The 17,632-nt window shown below is 44.0% G+C and overlaps 1 protein-coding gene across 1 annotated transcript in view; it reads right to left on the reverse strand.

Annotated features, from left to right (window-relative positions):
• LOC144494750 (antiviral innate immune response receptor RIG-I-like) overlaps positions 1–17,632 on the reverse strand; it is a 76,738-nt gene that overhangs the window by 1,459 nt on the left and 57,647 nt on the right. Inside the window, exons 9-18 of the mRNA XM_078214038.1 lie at positions 17,082–17,340; positions 15,170–15,332; positions 13,406–13,507; positions 12,744–12,901; positions 10,891–11,026; positions 9,695–9,843; positions 6,843–6,924; positions 4,212–4,382; positions 2,885–3,036; positions 686–832 (exon numbers count right to left, since the gene is read on the reverse strand). Coding sequence (XP_078070164.1) covers positions 686–832; positions 2,885–3,036; positions 4,212–4,382; positions 6,843–6,924; positions 9,695–9,843; positions 10,891–11,026; positions 12,744–12,901; positions 13,406–13,507; positions 15,170–15,332; positions 17,082–17,340 — 1,519 coding nt within the window. The remainder of the gene's footprint in view (positions 1–685; positions 833–2,884; positions 3,037–4,211; positions 4,383–6,842; positions 6,925–9,694; positions 9,844–10,890; positions 11,027–12,743; positions 12,902–13,405; positions 13,508–15,169; positions 15,333–17,081; positions 17,341–17,632) is intronic.

Below are 17,632 nucleotides of genomic sequence, written 5' to 3' on the forward strand. Positions count from 1 at the left end.
TTTGGTTGATATGCTCTACCTCATCCCAGAGGTTTCTGATTAAGTGAATCCGGTTAAAATATCTCCACAATGTACTTTGCATTCTCTGGAAGGAGCTTGTCCCCAGACCATGGTTTAACAGAGAGCAGTGTCTCTTTATGAAATACTTTATAATGCACCAGCTATAGTGTTTATTGTGCATACAGCCAGTTGAACACTATTCATAGAATCTACAATGCAGGAGGAGGCCATTTGGCCCATTGAATCTGCACCAACAACAATCCCACCCAGGTCCTGTCCTATCCCCATAAATCCACATGTTTACCCTCCTCATCCCCCTGACATTAAGGGGCAATTTATCATGGCCAATGAACCTAACCAGCACGTCTTTCAGACTGTGGGAGGAAACCCATGCAGACATGGGGAGAATGTGCAAACTCTACACAGACAATGACTCAAGCCGGGAATTGAACCCAGGTCCCTGGCGCTGAGAGGCAGCAATGCTAACCACTGTGCCATCATGCCACCCTATGTGTTGGGCAGGGATAGGGTGGAGGGGGACTGTTGCAGAGAGTCAGTGCACTGTAGGGATTCTGTGGTTCTATAAAAATCCTCACTGTTTAAAATCAAACAGTTGTTTAACTAGAGATTGAATGATTTCAATCTGTTAATAGTCAGTGGTAGACTGTTTGATTTTGGGACTTACCTCAATGACTCTTATGTCACCAGAGTGACATGCATAATTTTTGCATTTTCCACAAAGTAACTTGTAACTGGCATCTGGTCTGTCCACACTTGGAGTACTGACGGTGCATTCCCTCATTTTCTTGTCATTTACCTGAATGATGTTAATCTTGGAGAAGAGAATTGTGTGGTTAAAAATAAGGTTACTGTTGCTTAATCAGCAATCTTCAAATACATGACTGCTGAAACACTTAACATTTTTTAAAACAATACAGTAAATAATTTATTTTAACTGTTAGCAGTCAAATAGGAAAGTCAAAATGGTTCATCGTCTTTTATCACAGCGCCTATCGTGTTTCGCCAGTACTTTCAGGAATGGCAGTACAAGTTAGTGAACATGAGAAGTGGGACCAGGTACCATTCCGAGTCTGCTCTGCCACTCATTAAGATCATGGCATCAAATCCACTTTCCCACTCTGCCTTAATTCCCAGAGAGTCCAGAAAATCTACCCCTGTTTTTAAATTATCCAAACGACTCCGCTTTTCCAGCTCCCTGGCGGAGAGAGCTACAAAGATTGTGAACCATCTGATTGAAGGAATTCCTCGAAGAAAAGTACAGCACAGGAACAGGCCCTTCGGCCCTCCAAGCCTGTGCTGATCGTGATTCCTTAACTAAAAAAAAAGTCTGCCCTTACTCGGTCTGTATCCCTCGATACCTTCCCTATTCATGGACCCATTCAGATGCCTCTTAAATGTTGCTAATTTGCCTGCTTCCACCACCTCATCTGGCAGCGCTTTCCAGGCATCCACCACTCTCTGTATGAAAAACTCCCCGCGCACATCTCCCTTAAACTTTCTCCCTCTCACCTTGAACCTGTGCCCCCTTGTAATTGACATTTCCATCCTGGGAAAAAGCCTCTGACTATCCACCCTGTCTATGCCTCATAATTTTGTAGGCCTCTTGTCTTTTCAGTGAAAACAATCCAAGTTTATTCAATCTCTTCTCATAGCCAACACCCTCAAGACCAGGCAACATCCTGATGAACCTTCTTTGTACTCTCTCCAAAGCTTCCACGTCCTTCTGGTAGTGTGGTGACCAGAACTGAACGCAATACTCCAAATGCGGCCTAACCAAGGCTCTATATAGCTGCAACATGATTTCCCAACTCTTGTACTCAATGCCCTGACTGAAAGTAAGCATGCCATATGCTTTCTTAATCACCGTGGCTACCTATTTTGCCACTGTGGACCTGCACGCTCAGATCATTCTGTATGTTAATAGCCTCATAAGTCCGAGGTAGCCAATTCCCCTCTTATCCTGAGGCTATCACCTCTAATTCTAGAGGTTCCAGCCAGGAGAAACAGTCTTTCAGTGTCTACCCCCTCAAGCCCTCTTTGAAACAAATATAATTCTATGAGGTCACTTCTTACTCTCGAGAGAACATAGACCCATTCTATTCAAACCCTACTCTAGGCACAACCCTCACCCAAATGGGGAAATCAGCCGAACTGCACCATTCTAAACTGATTCTAATATTTCTTTGAGAAGATTACATAGAAATAGAAATCATAGAAACCCTACAGTGCAGAAGGAGGCCATTCGGCCCATCGAGTCTGCACCGACCACAATCCCACCCAGGCCCTACCCGCTAATCCCTTTTATTTTACCCGCTAATTTACCCGCTAATCCACGCATCCCAGGACTCTAAGGGGCAATTTTTAACCTGGCCAATCAACCTAACCCGCACATCTTTGGACTGTGGGAGGAAACCGGAGCACCCGGAGGAAACCCACGCAGACACGAGGAGAATGTGCAAACTCCACACAGACAGTGACCCGAGCCGGGAATCGAACCCGGGACCCTGGAGCTGTGAAGCAGCAGTGCTAACCACTGTGCTACGGTGCCGCCCAATTGTTATTGTCTATTTTACATCCAGTACACAGTTGGGACTTTGGCTGTAAAAAGTAATTGGCATTAAGTCTTAAAACCTTAAACGTATCAATGTTAATTTTCCTTTCACCCCACCTCAAGTTTTTTCTGATGAGAGACGGAGAGAGTTCCAAATTTCCACTACACCTATTCTGAAGAAATGCCACCGGACGCCGGATTAGAAAATAAAAGGTCACAAGGTTCCAGGGGATCTAGGTAGAGAGTATTGCAGTTTGACCAAGAATTAGATTCAGAAAGCCATAAGCGTTTAATCCACATGTTCATCATTACCTCCTCGAGCAGGACGGCTTTGTCCAACTCCTGCACTTTACGAATAGCCTCGTACATCATCTTCTCCTGCATAAAATTGAGCTTTTCTTTCTCAACCTGCTCTTTCTTGCTGGTAATAAGGATGCACTTGCTATTTTGTGCTCTGCCACGGCCTGTAACAACAACAATAGATTACATTAACCCTTGACAGGAATGGACAGAAATGTCATTTCAGAATTGTCATAAAACAACTTGCTGTGCCTACGCTATGCAGACAAAACCAAAGCAAAGCATGTGGACGGCTTTGTGTGGAGAACATTTAACGTAACACGTACATACTGTGAAAAGTAATATCGATATTAATTGAGGTTGGTAGGTGTATCAGACCGTTTTACCAAAGTCCTCCATATCCCACTTGGTAACTATTCTTGTAGCAACACTACACTTTTCCCATGGCATGTTAAATTCCACAGGCATCCCTGATCTAGTGATCTTCCCAATCGACCCACATTTTTCTGTGTGACTACTAATTGTTTCTAGAAGCTTCCCCACCACTGAAGTTAAACCGGCTGGTCTGTTAATGCTGCACGTAGCCTTAAAACCTTTTTCAAACAAGGGCCTAATGTCTGCAATTGTCCAGTCCTCTGACGCCTCTGAGTCCAGCAGAGACTAAGATTATGGCCTGTGCCCCTGTAATTTCCATTCTCACTTCCTTGATAAAGACAGATCACTGCCTGTCCTAAGAACCAATCCCGATGGAATGGGATTTCATCGGAAAATGAATGGCAATGGTACTTGCTGTGAGGAACTCTCGCCCAGACATTAACCAGCCATACCAGTAAAAGAGGGACTGGGAAAGCAAAATAAATCATCATCGATTCTATTCACACCAGCAAGGAGTGGAGCTGCTTGAGCAATAGGTGCCAGTTTAAAACAAATTCAACCTGTTAGTTTCAGTTTAGCGTCCAGATTGAATTTTGTCGCGTGCAAACATGGTCTACCGGCTGTGGGTAGAAAGGTCAGCTCAACCTCCTCTGAACTTCATGACCCCAGTTAAGAATCTTGTTCAGCTGAAGAGTCATGGCCATCAAGAAATTTCAGTGGGGACAGGATTAAATTTCAATCCTCACTATCACAGAATTGAATAGGTCACTCACCGCCTAAACTAAGAACCAATCCCATTTTCACTACATTTATTTCAGTACTGTTGAAGGACCCAAAAGCACTTTGCATTCAGCCACTTGTTAACCAGGCCTAAACATTACTCGAGCAACACATTTGTTACAAAACAATGGCACATGTGGAGGAGGATAGATCAGTTATTCATATCTATCTTCAACGATCTTACCTCTTGTTTGGATCATCTTTATAACATTGCCCACATATTCGTACAACAGTACAAGGTTACACTGAGCAATGTCGATTCCTTCATCAGCAACAGAGGTTGCTACAAGGATTTTGCTTCCAGAATTGTCTTTAAATGAAGTCAGTACATGTTTCTGGGAGGGCAGAGTCATTCCTGCAAAACACAATATATGAATTGCTAAAGCAATTAGGTTTAATGAGGCTCCATCAATATCTTTGCAATCGGCATGCTTGGTTTCATCGGTCAGAACATTAACAAGACATCCCAACTCCTGTATTCAAAGTTGTACAAGACATTGGTAAGGCCACACTTGAAATGGGCCAAATGGCCTACTTCTCTTATGTCTTATGGACTGTCCTAATCATGTTGTGTGTGACTTAGTGTTAAATATTGTTTGAGAACACTCCTTGCCTTTGGATATTTCACTATGTTAAGAGCTCTTCCTAAACACATTGTTATTGTTTTACACTGTGGTAACTTGTTTAGAATAAGTCAACTTTTCAAATCCACATACCACCTGAATGCTTCCTCTTTTTCACACTGTGGCTGTAGTTCCTCATAGTTTCAAATATTATCTTTACAGGTCGTACCTAACAGTTTTATAAAGGCCGTGCATGAGGACAAACTGTTGAGTGTGGTCATAATTCTGTGTAAAATAGTGCAACCTCTTCCCATGCAGCATTGAATCCAAGTGAAGATTAGTCCACAGAATCTCGCACTTTGAACAGTTCAACACTGCTAAAATATAATGAGACGGCCAAGAACTGTTCCCAGTGGTAGGAACTTCGGTAACCAGAAGGTACACATTTGAAAAGTTTATTTATTAGTCACAAGTAATGCTTACATTAACACTGCAATGAAGTTACTGCGAAAATCCCCTCGTCGCCACACTCCAGCGCCTGTTCGGGTACACTGAGGGAGACTTTAGCATGCATCTAACCAGCGCGTCTTTCAGACTGGGAGAAAATCCACACAGATGGGAAGAACGTGCAGATTCCGCACAGACAGTGACCCAAGCCGGGAATCGAACCCGGGTCCCTGGCGCTGTGAGGCAGCAGTGCTAACCACTGAGGCACCGTGCCACACACATTTGATTTGAAGTGATGGGTGAAAGGAAGCAGAGGCCACATGAGGGAATTTTAGTTTCTATGCAGCGAGTTGAGATCTGGAACACCCTGCTTGTGATAGAAATAGATTCAGTAATAAAATCCAAAAGGGATGATATTTTAAAAATAGCCTGCCGCATCAAAAGGGACCCATTTATTCTACTCTCTGTTTCCCGTCTGCTAACCAAATCTCAACCATGCCAATAGATTACCCCAATCCTGTACGCTTTAATTTTACACACGAACCTTATGAGGGACTTTTATCAAAAGCTTTCCAAGAGTTCAAATACACCACATCCATTGGTTCACCCTTGTCTATTCTGCTAGTTACATCCTCAAAAAACTCCAATAGGTTTGTCAGACATGATTTCCCTTTCATAAATCCATGTTGACTTTGTCTAATCCTGTTGATATTTTCTAAGTGTCCTGTTAGTGTTTTCCCTACTACTGATGCGAGGCTAATTGGTCTGTTTCCTCCTTCCCTCGTTTTTAAATAGCGGGGTTACATTTCCCACCCTCCACTCTGCCGGGACTGTTCCAGAATCATTTTGGAAGATGAAACCAAGGCATCAACTATTTCCATGGCCACCTCCTTTAGTACCCAAGGATCTAGATTATCAGGCCCTGGGGATTTACCCAATCCTTTTTAGAAAAGTTCTGCTGAATCTACCTCCTTTAGTTTTTCAGGCAGCACATTCCAGTTCACAACCACTCGCTGTGTAAAAACAAAACTTCACTCTGGTTCTTTTTCCAAATTATCCTAATTCTTTGTTAGAGTCATAGAATCCTACAGTGCAGAAGGAGGCCATTCGGCCCATTGAGTCTGTACCAACCACAATTCCACCCCAGGCCCTATTCCTGCAACCCCACGCATTTACCCTGCTAATCCCCCTGACACTGAGGGGCAATTTAGTTTGGCCAAGCACCTAACCTGCACATCTTTGGACTGTGGGAGGAAACCCACGCAGATACAGGGAGAATGTGCAAACTCCACACGTTAGAAGTTTCACAACACCAGGTTAAAGTCCAACAGGTTTATTTGGAATCATGAACTTTCGGAGCACTGCTCCTTCATCAGGTGAATGGATAGTTAGGTTTCACAAACACGGCATATATAGGCAAAGACACAATTGCAAGATAATGGTTGGAATGCGAGTTTTTTCAGGTAATCAAGTCTTCACAGGTACAGACAGTGCGAGTGGAGAGAGGGACTTCTAACTGTGCCCACCCCAGTCCAACGCCAGCATCTCCACATCAAACTCCACACAGACAGTGACCCGAGGCCGGAATTGAACCTGGGACCCTGGCGCTGTGAGGCAGCAGGGCTAACCACTGTGCCACAGTGCTGCCTTTAGTGGGTTACTGATCTTTCTGCCAGTGGAAACAATTTCTACTTATTTATATCAACATCCTTGCTAATTTTAACATCTCATACTTAAATAACATCTTAGTGAGGAGTACAGCTTTATCATGTTAAAGTCTATAACAGTTGCACTCAGCATATTACCTGAGCTCTTTGATCTTCCCAACAACATTTCCGGCTTTAAGAACGCCAATGCCTCACAATCTTGTAACCATTTCTTCAAAGCCTGTAAATATTTAGAAAATGGAAAATAATGTACACTTTTAAATTAATATAAAGGTGCCTCGAGCAAAGAATAGCTTAACCTAACATCAGAACCTCATTTTGATAGATTTCATGATTTGCTCAACCTGATTTCAAGTAAGGTTTTTCTTAATTCAGACATTTAAGAAAACATTTACTTTCTATTGCCTGTATTGGAAGAACAGGAGGAGGCCATTCAGACCCTTGAGCCTATTCTATTATATCATAGAATCCCTACAGTGCAGAGAGAGGCAATTCAGCCCACCAAGCCTGCACCGACCACAATCCCACCAGGCCTTATCCAGGTAACCCCATGTGCTTTAACTGAGTTTCTGGATTAATAGTCTAGTGATAATACCACTAGGCCATCGCCTCCCCTGGAGAATGCTGGATGGAGGGCAGAAATTTGGGAATATATTCGGAAAGAAATATGATCAAAGTGGAGGGACAGAAGGAAATCTTGTTGTCTTTAAGCTAATCCATTGAAAAATTTGGGACTTTTGCTACTTGTTCTTAGGGCGACCAACATAATGGCTTTGAATGGAACCCTTACTTTCTTCGTAAAGAATATTGGTTGATAATTTGACCCAAGTCCAGATGCATATTCTGGATACCATAATTTAGGAAGGACGTGGAGGCTTTGGAGAGGGTATAGAAGAGATTTACCAGAATAGTTTCAGAGCTGAGATATTTCAGTTATGTGGATAGATGGAGTGCAGTGGTTAGCACTGCTGCCTCACAGCGCCAGGGACCCGGGTTCGATTCCCAGCTTGAGTCACTGTCTGCGTGGAGTCTGCATGTTCTCTCCGTGTCGGTGTGGGTTTCCTCCGGGTGCTCGGGTTTCCTCCCACAGTCCAAAAGACATGCTGGTTAGGTGCGTTGGCCATGCTAAATTCTCCCTAAGTGTACCTGAACAGGCGCCGGACTGTGACGACTAGGGGGTTGCAATGTTAATGCAAGCCTTCTTGTGACACTAATAAATAAACTTTAAACAGGAGAAGTTGGAATTGTTCTTATTAAGAGCAGGGAAAACAGAGAATTTGCTAGAGCTGTTCAAAATCATGAATAATGGGACACTGTTTTCAAGGGGTGACAGTTCAATAACCAGGGGGCATGGATTTAAGGCGAGATAAAAGAACCTTGGCACAGTGGTTAGCACTGCTGCCTCACAGCGCCAGGGACCTGGGTTTGATTCCTGGCTTGGGTCACTGTCTGTGTGGAGTTTGCACATTCTCCCGTGTCTGCGTGGGTTTCCTCCGGGTGCTCCGGTTTCCTCCCACACTCCAAAGATGTGCCATGCTAAATTGCCCCTTAGTGTCAGGGGGACTAGCTAGAGTAAATGCATGGCGTTTTGGGGACAGGGCCTGGGTGGGATTGTGGTCTGTGCAGACACGATGGACCGAATGGCCTCCTTCTGCACTGTAGCATTCTATGATTCTATGATTCTACTGCCCTGGAGGACTCTTTGATTCAATGAACGGAAGTTTTTTGTTATGCAATGAGTGGTTGGGATCTGGAATGCACTGCCTGATAGTGTGTTGGAAACAGATTCAATGGCAACTTACAAAAGTCACTGGATAAAGACTTGAAGGAGGAAAACCTTCAGTGATATGGGGAAAGAGCCAGGGAGTGGGACTAAGTGGGTTGCTTCCACAAGAGAGAGCACAGACTCGATGGATTGAATGGTCCGTCAGTGGTGTACTATTCTATGATTCCATTTTATATTGTCCAGAACGCTGAGAGAGAGAGAAACATTTTTGTGTTAGCCAGGAGCCTTTGTGTGAACAGAGATAACAAGGTAAGCTCTACAAACTGGTAAAACATTCTTTGACGTCTATTAATTAATCAGGTTTTACAATGGAAACCACAGCTCGTTCTGCAAGAGTTTTCAGCAGAACCACAACTGTGGAACTTATTCTGGACAAACTAGTTATTTCTGCTGAATAATAAAGTCTGTATAGTGACAGCACAAGTCCCAATCAGAATGCTGGTAACTGATGGGTCAAATTACGTAATCATGTCTGTGGACATGCACTGCTGTAAATGATAGGGATTCTTTTACTCACATGTATTGTGTAACTATCCTCCATTCATTGCATGTTTGATGGAGAAATAATCCTGCTTGTATCAGGACACTTTGTTGTAGTTTTAGTCATGAGTTTTGCCCTGTATCTAAGGAAGGATATGCTGGCCTTGGAGAGGATCCAGAGGAGGTTCATGAGAATGATCCCAGGAATGAAAAGCTTGACGTATGAGGAGTGTTTGAGGACTCTGGGCCTATACTCAATGGAGTTTAGAAGGATGAGGGGGGATCTCATTGAAACTTACAGAATACCGAAAGGCCTGGATAGAGTGGAGGTAGGGAAAATGTTTCCATTAGTGGGAGATACTAGAATCCGAGGGCACAGCCTCAGAGTAAAGCCTTTAGAACCGAGATGAGGAGGAATTTTTTCAACCAGAGGGTGGTGAATCTATGGAATTCTTTGCCACAGAAGGCTGTGAAGGCCAGGTCATTGAGTGTATTTAAAACAGAGAGATAGATTCTTGATTGGTAACGGGATCAAAGGTTATGGGGAGAAGGTGGGAAAATGGAGTTGAAAAACAATCAGCCATTATTGAATGGCAGAGCAGACTTGATGGGCCGAATGGCCTAATTCTGCTCCTCTATCTTACGGTCTTATGAGCTTTCAGTACACTTTGCTGTTAACACTTGCTCTGTGGACAAATGCGTTCTTATTAATGCAGCAGCTTACATCTGCAAGTGCCCGAGTTTGGACAAACAGGATAGTTTTGGTCTTTGGATTGCTGTCGTACTCTTCTTTCAGAATGTCCTTCACTGCAGAAAGCTTGGGATTCTCATTTCTTGGATCAGCTTCGATTTGCATCAGTTGCTGTTTCTTTTCTAATAGGACACAAAGCACCAAACTGGGATTCAGCGGAGGTAGCAAAAGAGCGACGTGGACAACAGGTAGTGCACATCATCAAGCATAAATCAACTTTCTTTGACAACCTGCATTTACATAGCACCTTTAACATGGTAGACACTGGACAGGAGTTTTAACAAACACAAGTTGACATTGAGCCATGTTGTTAAGGGGAGTTATTAAGACAAATGACCAAACATTTTGTCAAAAAGTTAGGTATTAAAGAAGGAGAGTCATAGAATCATAGAACCAGTCCACCTATAATTATATAATCCCTACAGTGCAGAAGGAGGCCATTTGGCCCATTGAGTCTACACCAACAACAATCCCACCCAGGCCCTATCCCACAACTCCACATATTTACCTTGCTAATCCCTCTAACCTTCACATCCTGGGACTCTGAGGGGCAATTTAGCATAGCCAATCAACCTAACCAGCACATCTTTGGACCGTGGGAGGAAACCAGAGCACCCGGAGGAAACCCACACAGCCACAGGAAGAACGTGCGGACTCTGCACAGACAGTGACCCAAGCCAGGAATCAAACCCGGGTCCCTGGCGCTGTGAGGTAGCAGTGCTAACCACTGTGCCACCGTGCTGCCCTCGACGGAGAGATATAGGGAGGGAATTCCAGAGTTTAGGCGGGAAAGCTGAGGGTACGGCCAGGGATGAAAATTGGGGATCGTAGGAGGCCAGAATTGAAGGAGCGCTGAGATGGAGGGATGGTAGAGGTTATAGGAATATGTAGGGGTAAGGTCATGGAGGGATTTGAAAACAGAGATAAGAATCTAAAAACTGAAGCTGATTTAAGGTTAATACCATTAAAATCAGAAAGCCCACCTCTGGAGCCAGAATATAAAAAGAGATGAAAGATAAAGTTTTTCCTAAAGCTTTATGAACATGAGTGATGCAAAGCTTTATCTATAACTCTAGCACAACAAGAGTAACGTCATCACTGTAAAGAAACAGTGTGAACAATTCCAGAGATAAGGAGGCAACCTCCACAAACTGGCAAGAGATTCTCACCTTCAAATAAAGTAGTAAGCGTTTGTTCTGTCACATCGTATCCGCCTCTTTGCACATTATCAAAAAATTCCTCCAGATAGTCTATTGCATCTTTGGTGCGGGCATCATCATTGATAATCAGAGCGTCGTTGTATTTCTAAGGGGAAAGAGAGGTTACAATTAAACCGATATAGGAGAACAATAGTTAATAACGTGCAATAAACCAATAAAATGGGGAATTCATTGTGTGGCTATTAAGAGATGATTAAGAATCATAGAATCACCACAGTACAGGAGGCAATTCAGCCCATCGAATCTGTACCGACCACAATCCCACCCAAGCCCTATTCCCATAACCCTCACTTACCCTGCTAATCTTCCTGACACTAAGGATCAATTTAGCATAGCTAATCAACCGAACCCGCACATTTTTGGACTGTGGAAGGAAACCGGAGCACCCGGAGGAAACCCACGCAGACACGGGGAGAAAGTGCAGACTGCACAGACAGTGACCCGAGGCCGGAATTGAACCCGGCTCCCTGGCGCTGTGAGGCAGCAGCGCTAACCACTGTGCCACCGTATACAGTGATTCTGAAATTATACAACAAAATGGATTCTAATATATAAATAAACTATAACAAATTGCATTTGTATAGCGCTTGTAATATAGTAAAACACCCCAAGGAATGGTTATGGTAAAACGTATCACCGGGCCACTTAAGATTATTGACAGATGACTAAAAGCTGCAGTTCTGAAGTCACATTGGGCCGGATTCTCCCGTCCTGCTGCAGTGAATGGAGTTTTAGCTGAGCACCAAATTCTCCATCCTGGCTGGCAACGGTGGCAGGGTGTGAACGGCCGGAGAATTCTGGCCATTAATTCTGTTTCTCTCTCCACAGATTCTACCAGACCTGCTGAGTATTCCCAGCATCTTCTGTTTTTATTTTGGATATCCAGTATCTGCAGTATTTTGATTTTACAACATGACCAAAAGCTTGTTTAAAAGAGGGAGGTTTTTTTTTTTGAAGGAGTGTCTTAAAGCAGGAGAGAGATGGGGTGGGATGTAGGGAGGCAAGTTCAGAGCTCAGGGCATCAACAGCTGACAGTAGTGTAATCAGAGCTGATGTAATGAGCAGATATGAATCATATATCCAAACATTTCAGTTCCTATTAGATGTTTAGTTTAAAATTAGTGTAGATTTTTTTGTGGGACACTGTGGATCAACCCACAGCATGTGGACTGCAGCAATTCAAGAAGGCAGCTCACCACCACCTTCTCAAGGGCAAGAAATGTTGGCTGGCCAGCATTTATTACCCATCCCTAGTTGTCCTCGAGAAGGTGGTGATGAGCTGCCTTCTTGAATCGCTGCAGACCCCGTGCTGTGGGTTGACCCACAATGCCGTTAGGGAGGGAATTCCAGGATTTTGACCCAGCGACTGCGAAGGAACGGCGATATATTTCCAAGTCAGGATGGTGCGTGGCTTGGAGGGGAACTTGCAGGTGGTGGTGTTCCCATGTATCTGCTGCCCTTCTAGGTGGAAGTGGTCATGGGTTTGGAAGGTGCTGTCCAAGGAACTTTGGTGAATTGCTGCAGTGCATCTTGCAGATAGTACACACTGCTGCTACTGAGCGTCGGTGGTGGAGGGAGTGGACGTTTGTAGATGTGGTGCCAATGAAGCGGGGCTGCTTTGTCCTGGATGGTGTCGAGCTTCTTGAGTATAATATTGTACAGTAAAGCATTTTGTCCTCAAGTTAAAGGATGTGCAAATAGTTGAGTTTGAAATGAAAGTAAGTGGAAATGCATCAAATGCACACACTCAAAACCCAATTGATATCCAGGCAGTGACAGCAATACAGACAAGGTCTCCTCACCCGCAAGTGCTCAGTGTAAGTGAAAAGTGCCCGGCAGACTGCCTTCTCTTTTTCTGCGTCAGGCATTCGGAGAATTTTGCATTTCTTCTGCACTTCAATGATCCATTGCTCATACTTCTGCGTCCCGCGGTTTATGATCTGGATTTGCGATAGACCATCTGCAAGGATGAAATTAAACATTGAGAGAGAGATTTCCTCCATTGACCATGAACAATGACACCCAAGCACATTTAGAATTATCTACAATTAGTGAAAAAAATGGAAATCTTTAATCCAGAATACAGACCACTCAGCACGAATGGGCCAGATCCAACCATGGGAGGCACAGTGGTTAGCACTGCCGCCTCACAGTGCCAGGGACCCGGGTTCGATTCCCGGCTTCGGTCACTGTCTGTGTGGAGTTTGCACGTTCTCTCCGTGTCTGCGTGGGTTTCCTCCGGGTGTTCTGGTTTCCTTCCACAGTCCAAAGACGTGCTGGTTAGGTGTTCTGGCCATGCTAAATTGCCCCTCAGTGTACCCGAACAGGCGCCGGAGTGTGGCGACGAGGGGATTTTCACATTAACTTCATTGCAGTGTTAATGTAAGCCTACTTGTGACTAATAAATAAACTCTATGCTTCTGCAAAAGTAGAAATCTCACTGCATAAAAGCATTGCCGTTTACCAATGTTGTAAATGTTCTTGGCCATTGCCTCTACTTGAGCCATCATTTCAGAGATAATGTCTGCAAATGGATCTTTTATACGTTTGGCAGTTTCTCGAGTGTCTGTCAAGGAATAACAAACATTAAAAAAAAACAAGTTTAGAGTACATCTCAGGAAGTTTCACAGTTAAGAACAAACTTCAGCACTACTCTTTTATTTACCTTTATTATCTTCACAGAAACACACAACTATCTCCATTGCCCCTGGCTCTATGTCAGAAGGTTTCCACTTTCTCATTGCACCTGATGCATTTATTTGCATGGTTTCATTAGCAGCAGCAGCTGGGAACAGCAATGGCCCCTCTGACTGCCAGCTCAACTCTACAGCTTGTGAACGAACAGCACCAGGAACTGCCTCAGAGCCGACCCTGTACTGATGCTGTAACTTTGCGTTAAGTGGAATGGAAGTCCCAACGTTTCAATGATGGCATCTGGATCAGAGATAAATCTGCTATAATTGGGATCGGGTATCTATTCACACTCCATTTTGGTTTGCATACATCAAATAAAGTATTTGTTTGGATCAATGTCTAGTTTGTAATGTCTTTGAGCAACATTAATGACAGATTCAGAAGGGATAGAATTATGTAGAATGTCACATCACAGAAACAGGCCATTTGACACAGCTGGTCCATGCTGCCCATAGAATTATAGAGATCTTACAGTGCAGGAGGAGGCCATTCGACCCATTGAGTCTGCACCGACCACAATTCCACCCAGGCCTTATCCCCATGCATCTACCCTAGTAGTCCCCCTGACACTAAGGGTCAATTTAGCATGACCAGTCCACCTAACCCGCACATCTTTGGAGTGTGGGAGGAAACCGGAGCACCCAGAGGAAATCCACACAGACAGTGACCCAAACGGGGAATTGAACCTGGGTCCCTGGCATTGTCAGGCAGCAGTGCTAACCATTGTGCTCCTTCCAGCTTACTTCATCTCACCCTGTTAGCATATCTTACTCTTTTTCTCTTGTATGTTTACCAGCTTCCCCTTTTTAAAAATTTATTCAGGGGATGTGGGCATTGCTGGCTGGGCCAGCATTTTCTGCCCATCCCTAATTGCCCTTGTACCGAGTACCTTGCTGGACCATTTCCGAGGGCATTTAAGAGTCTCCCACATTGCTGTGGGGCTGGAGTCGCAAGTAGGCCAGAGCGATTATGATGGCAGATTTCCTTCCCTAAAGAACATTTGTGAATCAAATTAGTTTTGACAATAACCGACCATGGTTTCAGATTTATATTGAATTAAAATTTCACCATCTGCTGTGGTGGGATTCGAACCCGGGTCCTGAATTCCAAATTGGATTTATTCGTGATCAACTAGGAATGTGTTGCCAGGGACCAAACAGGCTGTGAGAATCATTCCCTTCAAAATGTGTGCATGCACAGCCACTTCTTAAATCTTTAAGGACAGCAGAGTGTAATAGACAGGCTGCTCACATAGAAAGGAAATTAGAGGGAACATTGTTGGTCGTTATCCTACACTCATGGCTTCTAGCTCTGAACTCTCCCACAAGTGGAAACATCACTTTTACATTTATATTATTAAACCCTTTCATTACTTTTAAAGAACCGCCCATACTCTTAAAAACTCAATGGGCAAGTGGTAAGAAGCAGTCGATTTCCAGCAGGTTTAAGAACATCATTGGGCGCTGGGCAGAAATAAAAATTTCAGTGCTACTCTGCTAAGCTGCTGAGATTCTGATGCCGTTTGAAGTCTTACGTTTTGCTGAAACAAAGACGTATTTGTCCAGTTCCTCCTTGTTCCTTTCCACAGTTGATATGGCTTCAGCATTAAGATTGGCACAGACTTGGACAATATAACTCATTGCATCATTGACTGAGCAGGCATCACCAACTCCAAGCGACGCTGTCAATCCAACAATCTATTGAGAAACAAACAGAGATCTTTCATACTATACAGAGAGGTGTGATCTCAGACAAACCTCATATCTCCTTCCCTTCACCCTCAAACATCTTCCAGTTGATTTTGAAAAATATCAAATATTTTGATTATGAAAAATATAAACAGAAAATGCTGAAAACTCCACAGAGAGAAAGAGATAACAGGGAAGGAAGGGAACAGAGGAAAGGACATAAGGGAAGGAACGTCTATGATAGCATGCAAAAGGGATAAAGGCCTTTATTTCAAAGAGTGTAAAAATAGGGAAGTCTTGCTAGGACAATAAAAAGCATTGTTTGACCACTCCTGGAATACTGTGAATAGTTTTGGTCCCCTTATCTAAGGCAAGATATACTAATGTTGGAAGCAGTCCAGAGAAGGATGGCACGATGGCACAGTGGTTAGCACTGCTGCCTCACAGCTCCAGGGACTTGGGTTCGATTCTCGGCTTGGGTCACTGTCTGTGTGGAGTTTGTACATTCTCCCCCACGTCTGTGTGGGTTTTCTCCCACAGTCCAAAGATGTGCAGGTTAGGTGCATTGGCCATGCTAAATTGCTCCTTAGCAGTCCCGAGATGCATAGGCTGGAGGGATTATGGGGTAAATATGTCGGGTTACGGGGATTGGGCCGAGGTGGGATTGTTGTCAGTGCAGACTTGATGGGCTGAATGGCCTCCTTCTGCACTGTAAGGATTCTATGAAGGTCCACTAGTTTACTCTCGGGTATGGAGACATTTCCTTATGAGGCGAGGTTGGGCCTGAATTCACTGGAGAAGAATGAGAGGTGACCTTATTGAGACATAAAGGATTCTCAGGGAGGGCTTGAGAGGCTAGATACTGAAAGGTTGTTTCCCCTTGTGGGAGAGTCTAGGACCAGAGGCCATAATCTCAGAGTCAGGGGGTCGCCCATTTAAGACAGAGATGAGGAGGAATTTCCTCTCTCAGAGGGGAGTAAATCTGTGGAATCCTTTATCGCAGAGGGCTGTAGAGGCTGGGTCATTAAGTGTGTTCAAGGCTGAGACAGACAGGGTTTTAATCAGTAAGGGAATCGAGGGTAATGGGGATAAGGTGAGAAAGTGTAGTTGAGGATTATCATTGATCAGTCATGATCTCATTGAATGGCAGAGCAGACCCGATGAGCTGAATGGCCTTCGTGTGTCCTACGTCTTATGGTACAATGCAAAATCACATAATAAAAATGATATTTAACAGGGGGTCTCCTGGTTCATCTTATTGATCTTTAATTAAGCCATTGACTCTTTTGTTCTTTCCCCCCCATAGCCCAGGAAATGTCCTCCCCTTCTGTCTATCCAATTTCCCTTTGAGAATTCTTATTGAATCTGCTTCCACCACCTTTTCAGTGCCTACCAGATCACAACAACCTGTTGCAACATTTTCTTTTTATTCATGTCGCCTCTAGTTCACTTGTCAACTTCTCCGTATTTGATTTATTCATCCTTCAAGATGTTGAACACCTCTATCAAATTTCCCTAATCCTTCTCCACTCTAAAGAAGAAGGTTGCACCTTCTCCAATCTTGCGAAACTGCTGGCATTCTAGTAAACCTTCTCTGCGCCTTCATTAAGGATTTGGCAACCTTCCTAATGTGTGGTGCTTCGAATTGGACACAATACCCCAGCTGAATTTATGGTGGCTTCCTCACTGCGTCTACCAATAAAGCCAAGGACCCGGTACAGAAATCAGAAATAAAAACACAATTGGCAGAAGTTTAACCTGAGGTAAAATGCATGATCTTGGGCCCAGTTTGATATCCAAGTACTTCTTCATTAAAACGTTGTATGGGTGATTCTTTGTGGTCTTGTGGCATTCGTCAAAGATCAGCAGAGTGAAGAGAGAGAAGGATGGGATCCGTCCATCTTTCAGACAGTTCAGCAGAATCTGTGGTGTCAGGACAACGATATCATTTTCCTCAACCAACATTTGCACGGGAGAGCTGTCCACTTTGTCACCACAGAGTCCACACACCTTGAAGCTGAAAGATAAATGGGTAGATGGAAATTGGTCTGGTGCAGGAATGAATCTGTGAACCCCCCACTCCTCACAGTCTACATGTGGAGAGTTATATAACGTCACCCGCCAAGTAAAACCAGGCTCTTACTTTATACCACCTTTCACCACCTCAATGTTCCAGGAGATGTGCAGAACTTGCACAGTTAATGGTCGGGCCCTGGGGAGTGTTGTCAAACAGAGAGACCTAGGGGTGCAGGTACATAGTTCCTTGAAAGTGGAGTCACAGGTAGACAAGGTGGTGAAGAAGGCACTTG

This window comes from Mustelus asterias, chromosome 6, assembly GCF_964213995.1.
Source record: "Mustelus asterias chromosome 6, sMusAst1.hap1.1, whole genome shotgun sequence".
Taxonomy (NCBI): Eukaryota; Metazoa; Chordata; class Chondrichthyes; order Carcharhiniformes; family Triakidae; genus Mustelus; species Mustelus asterias.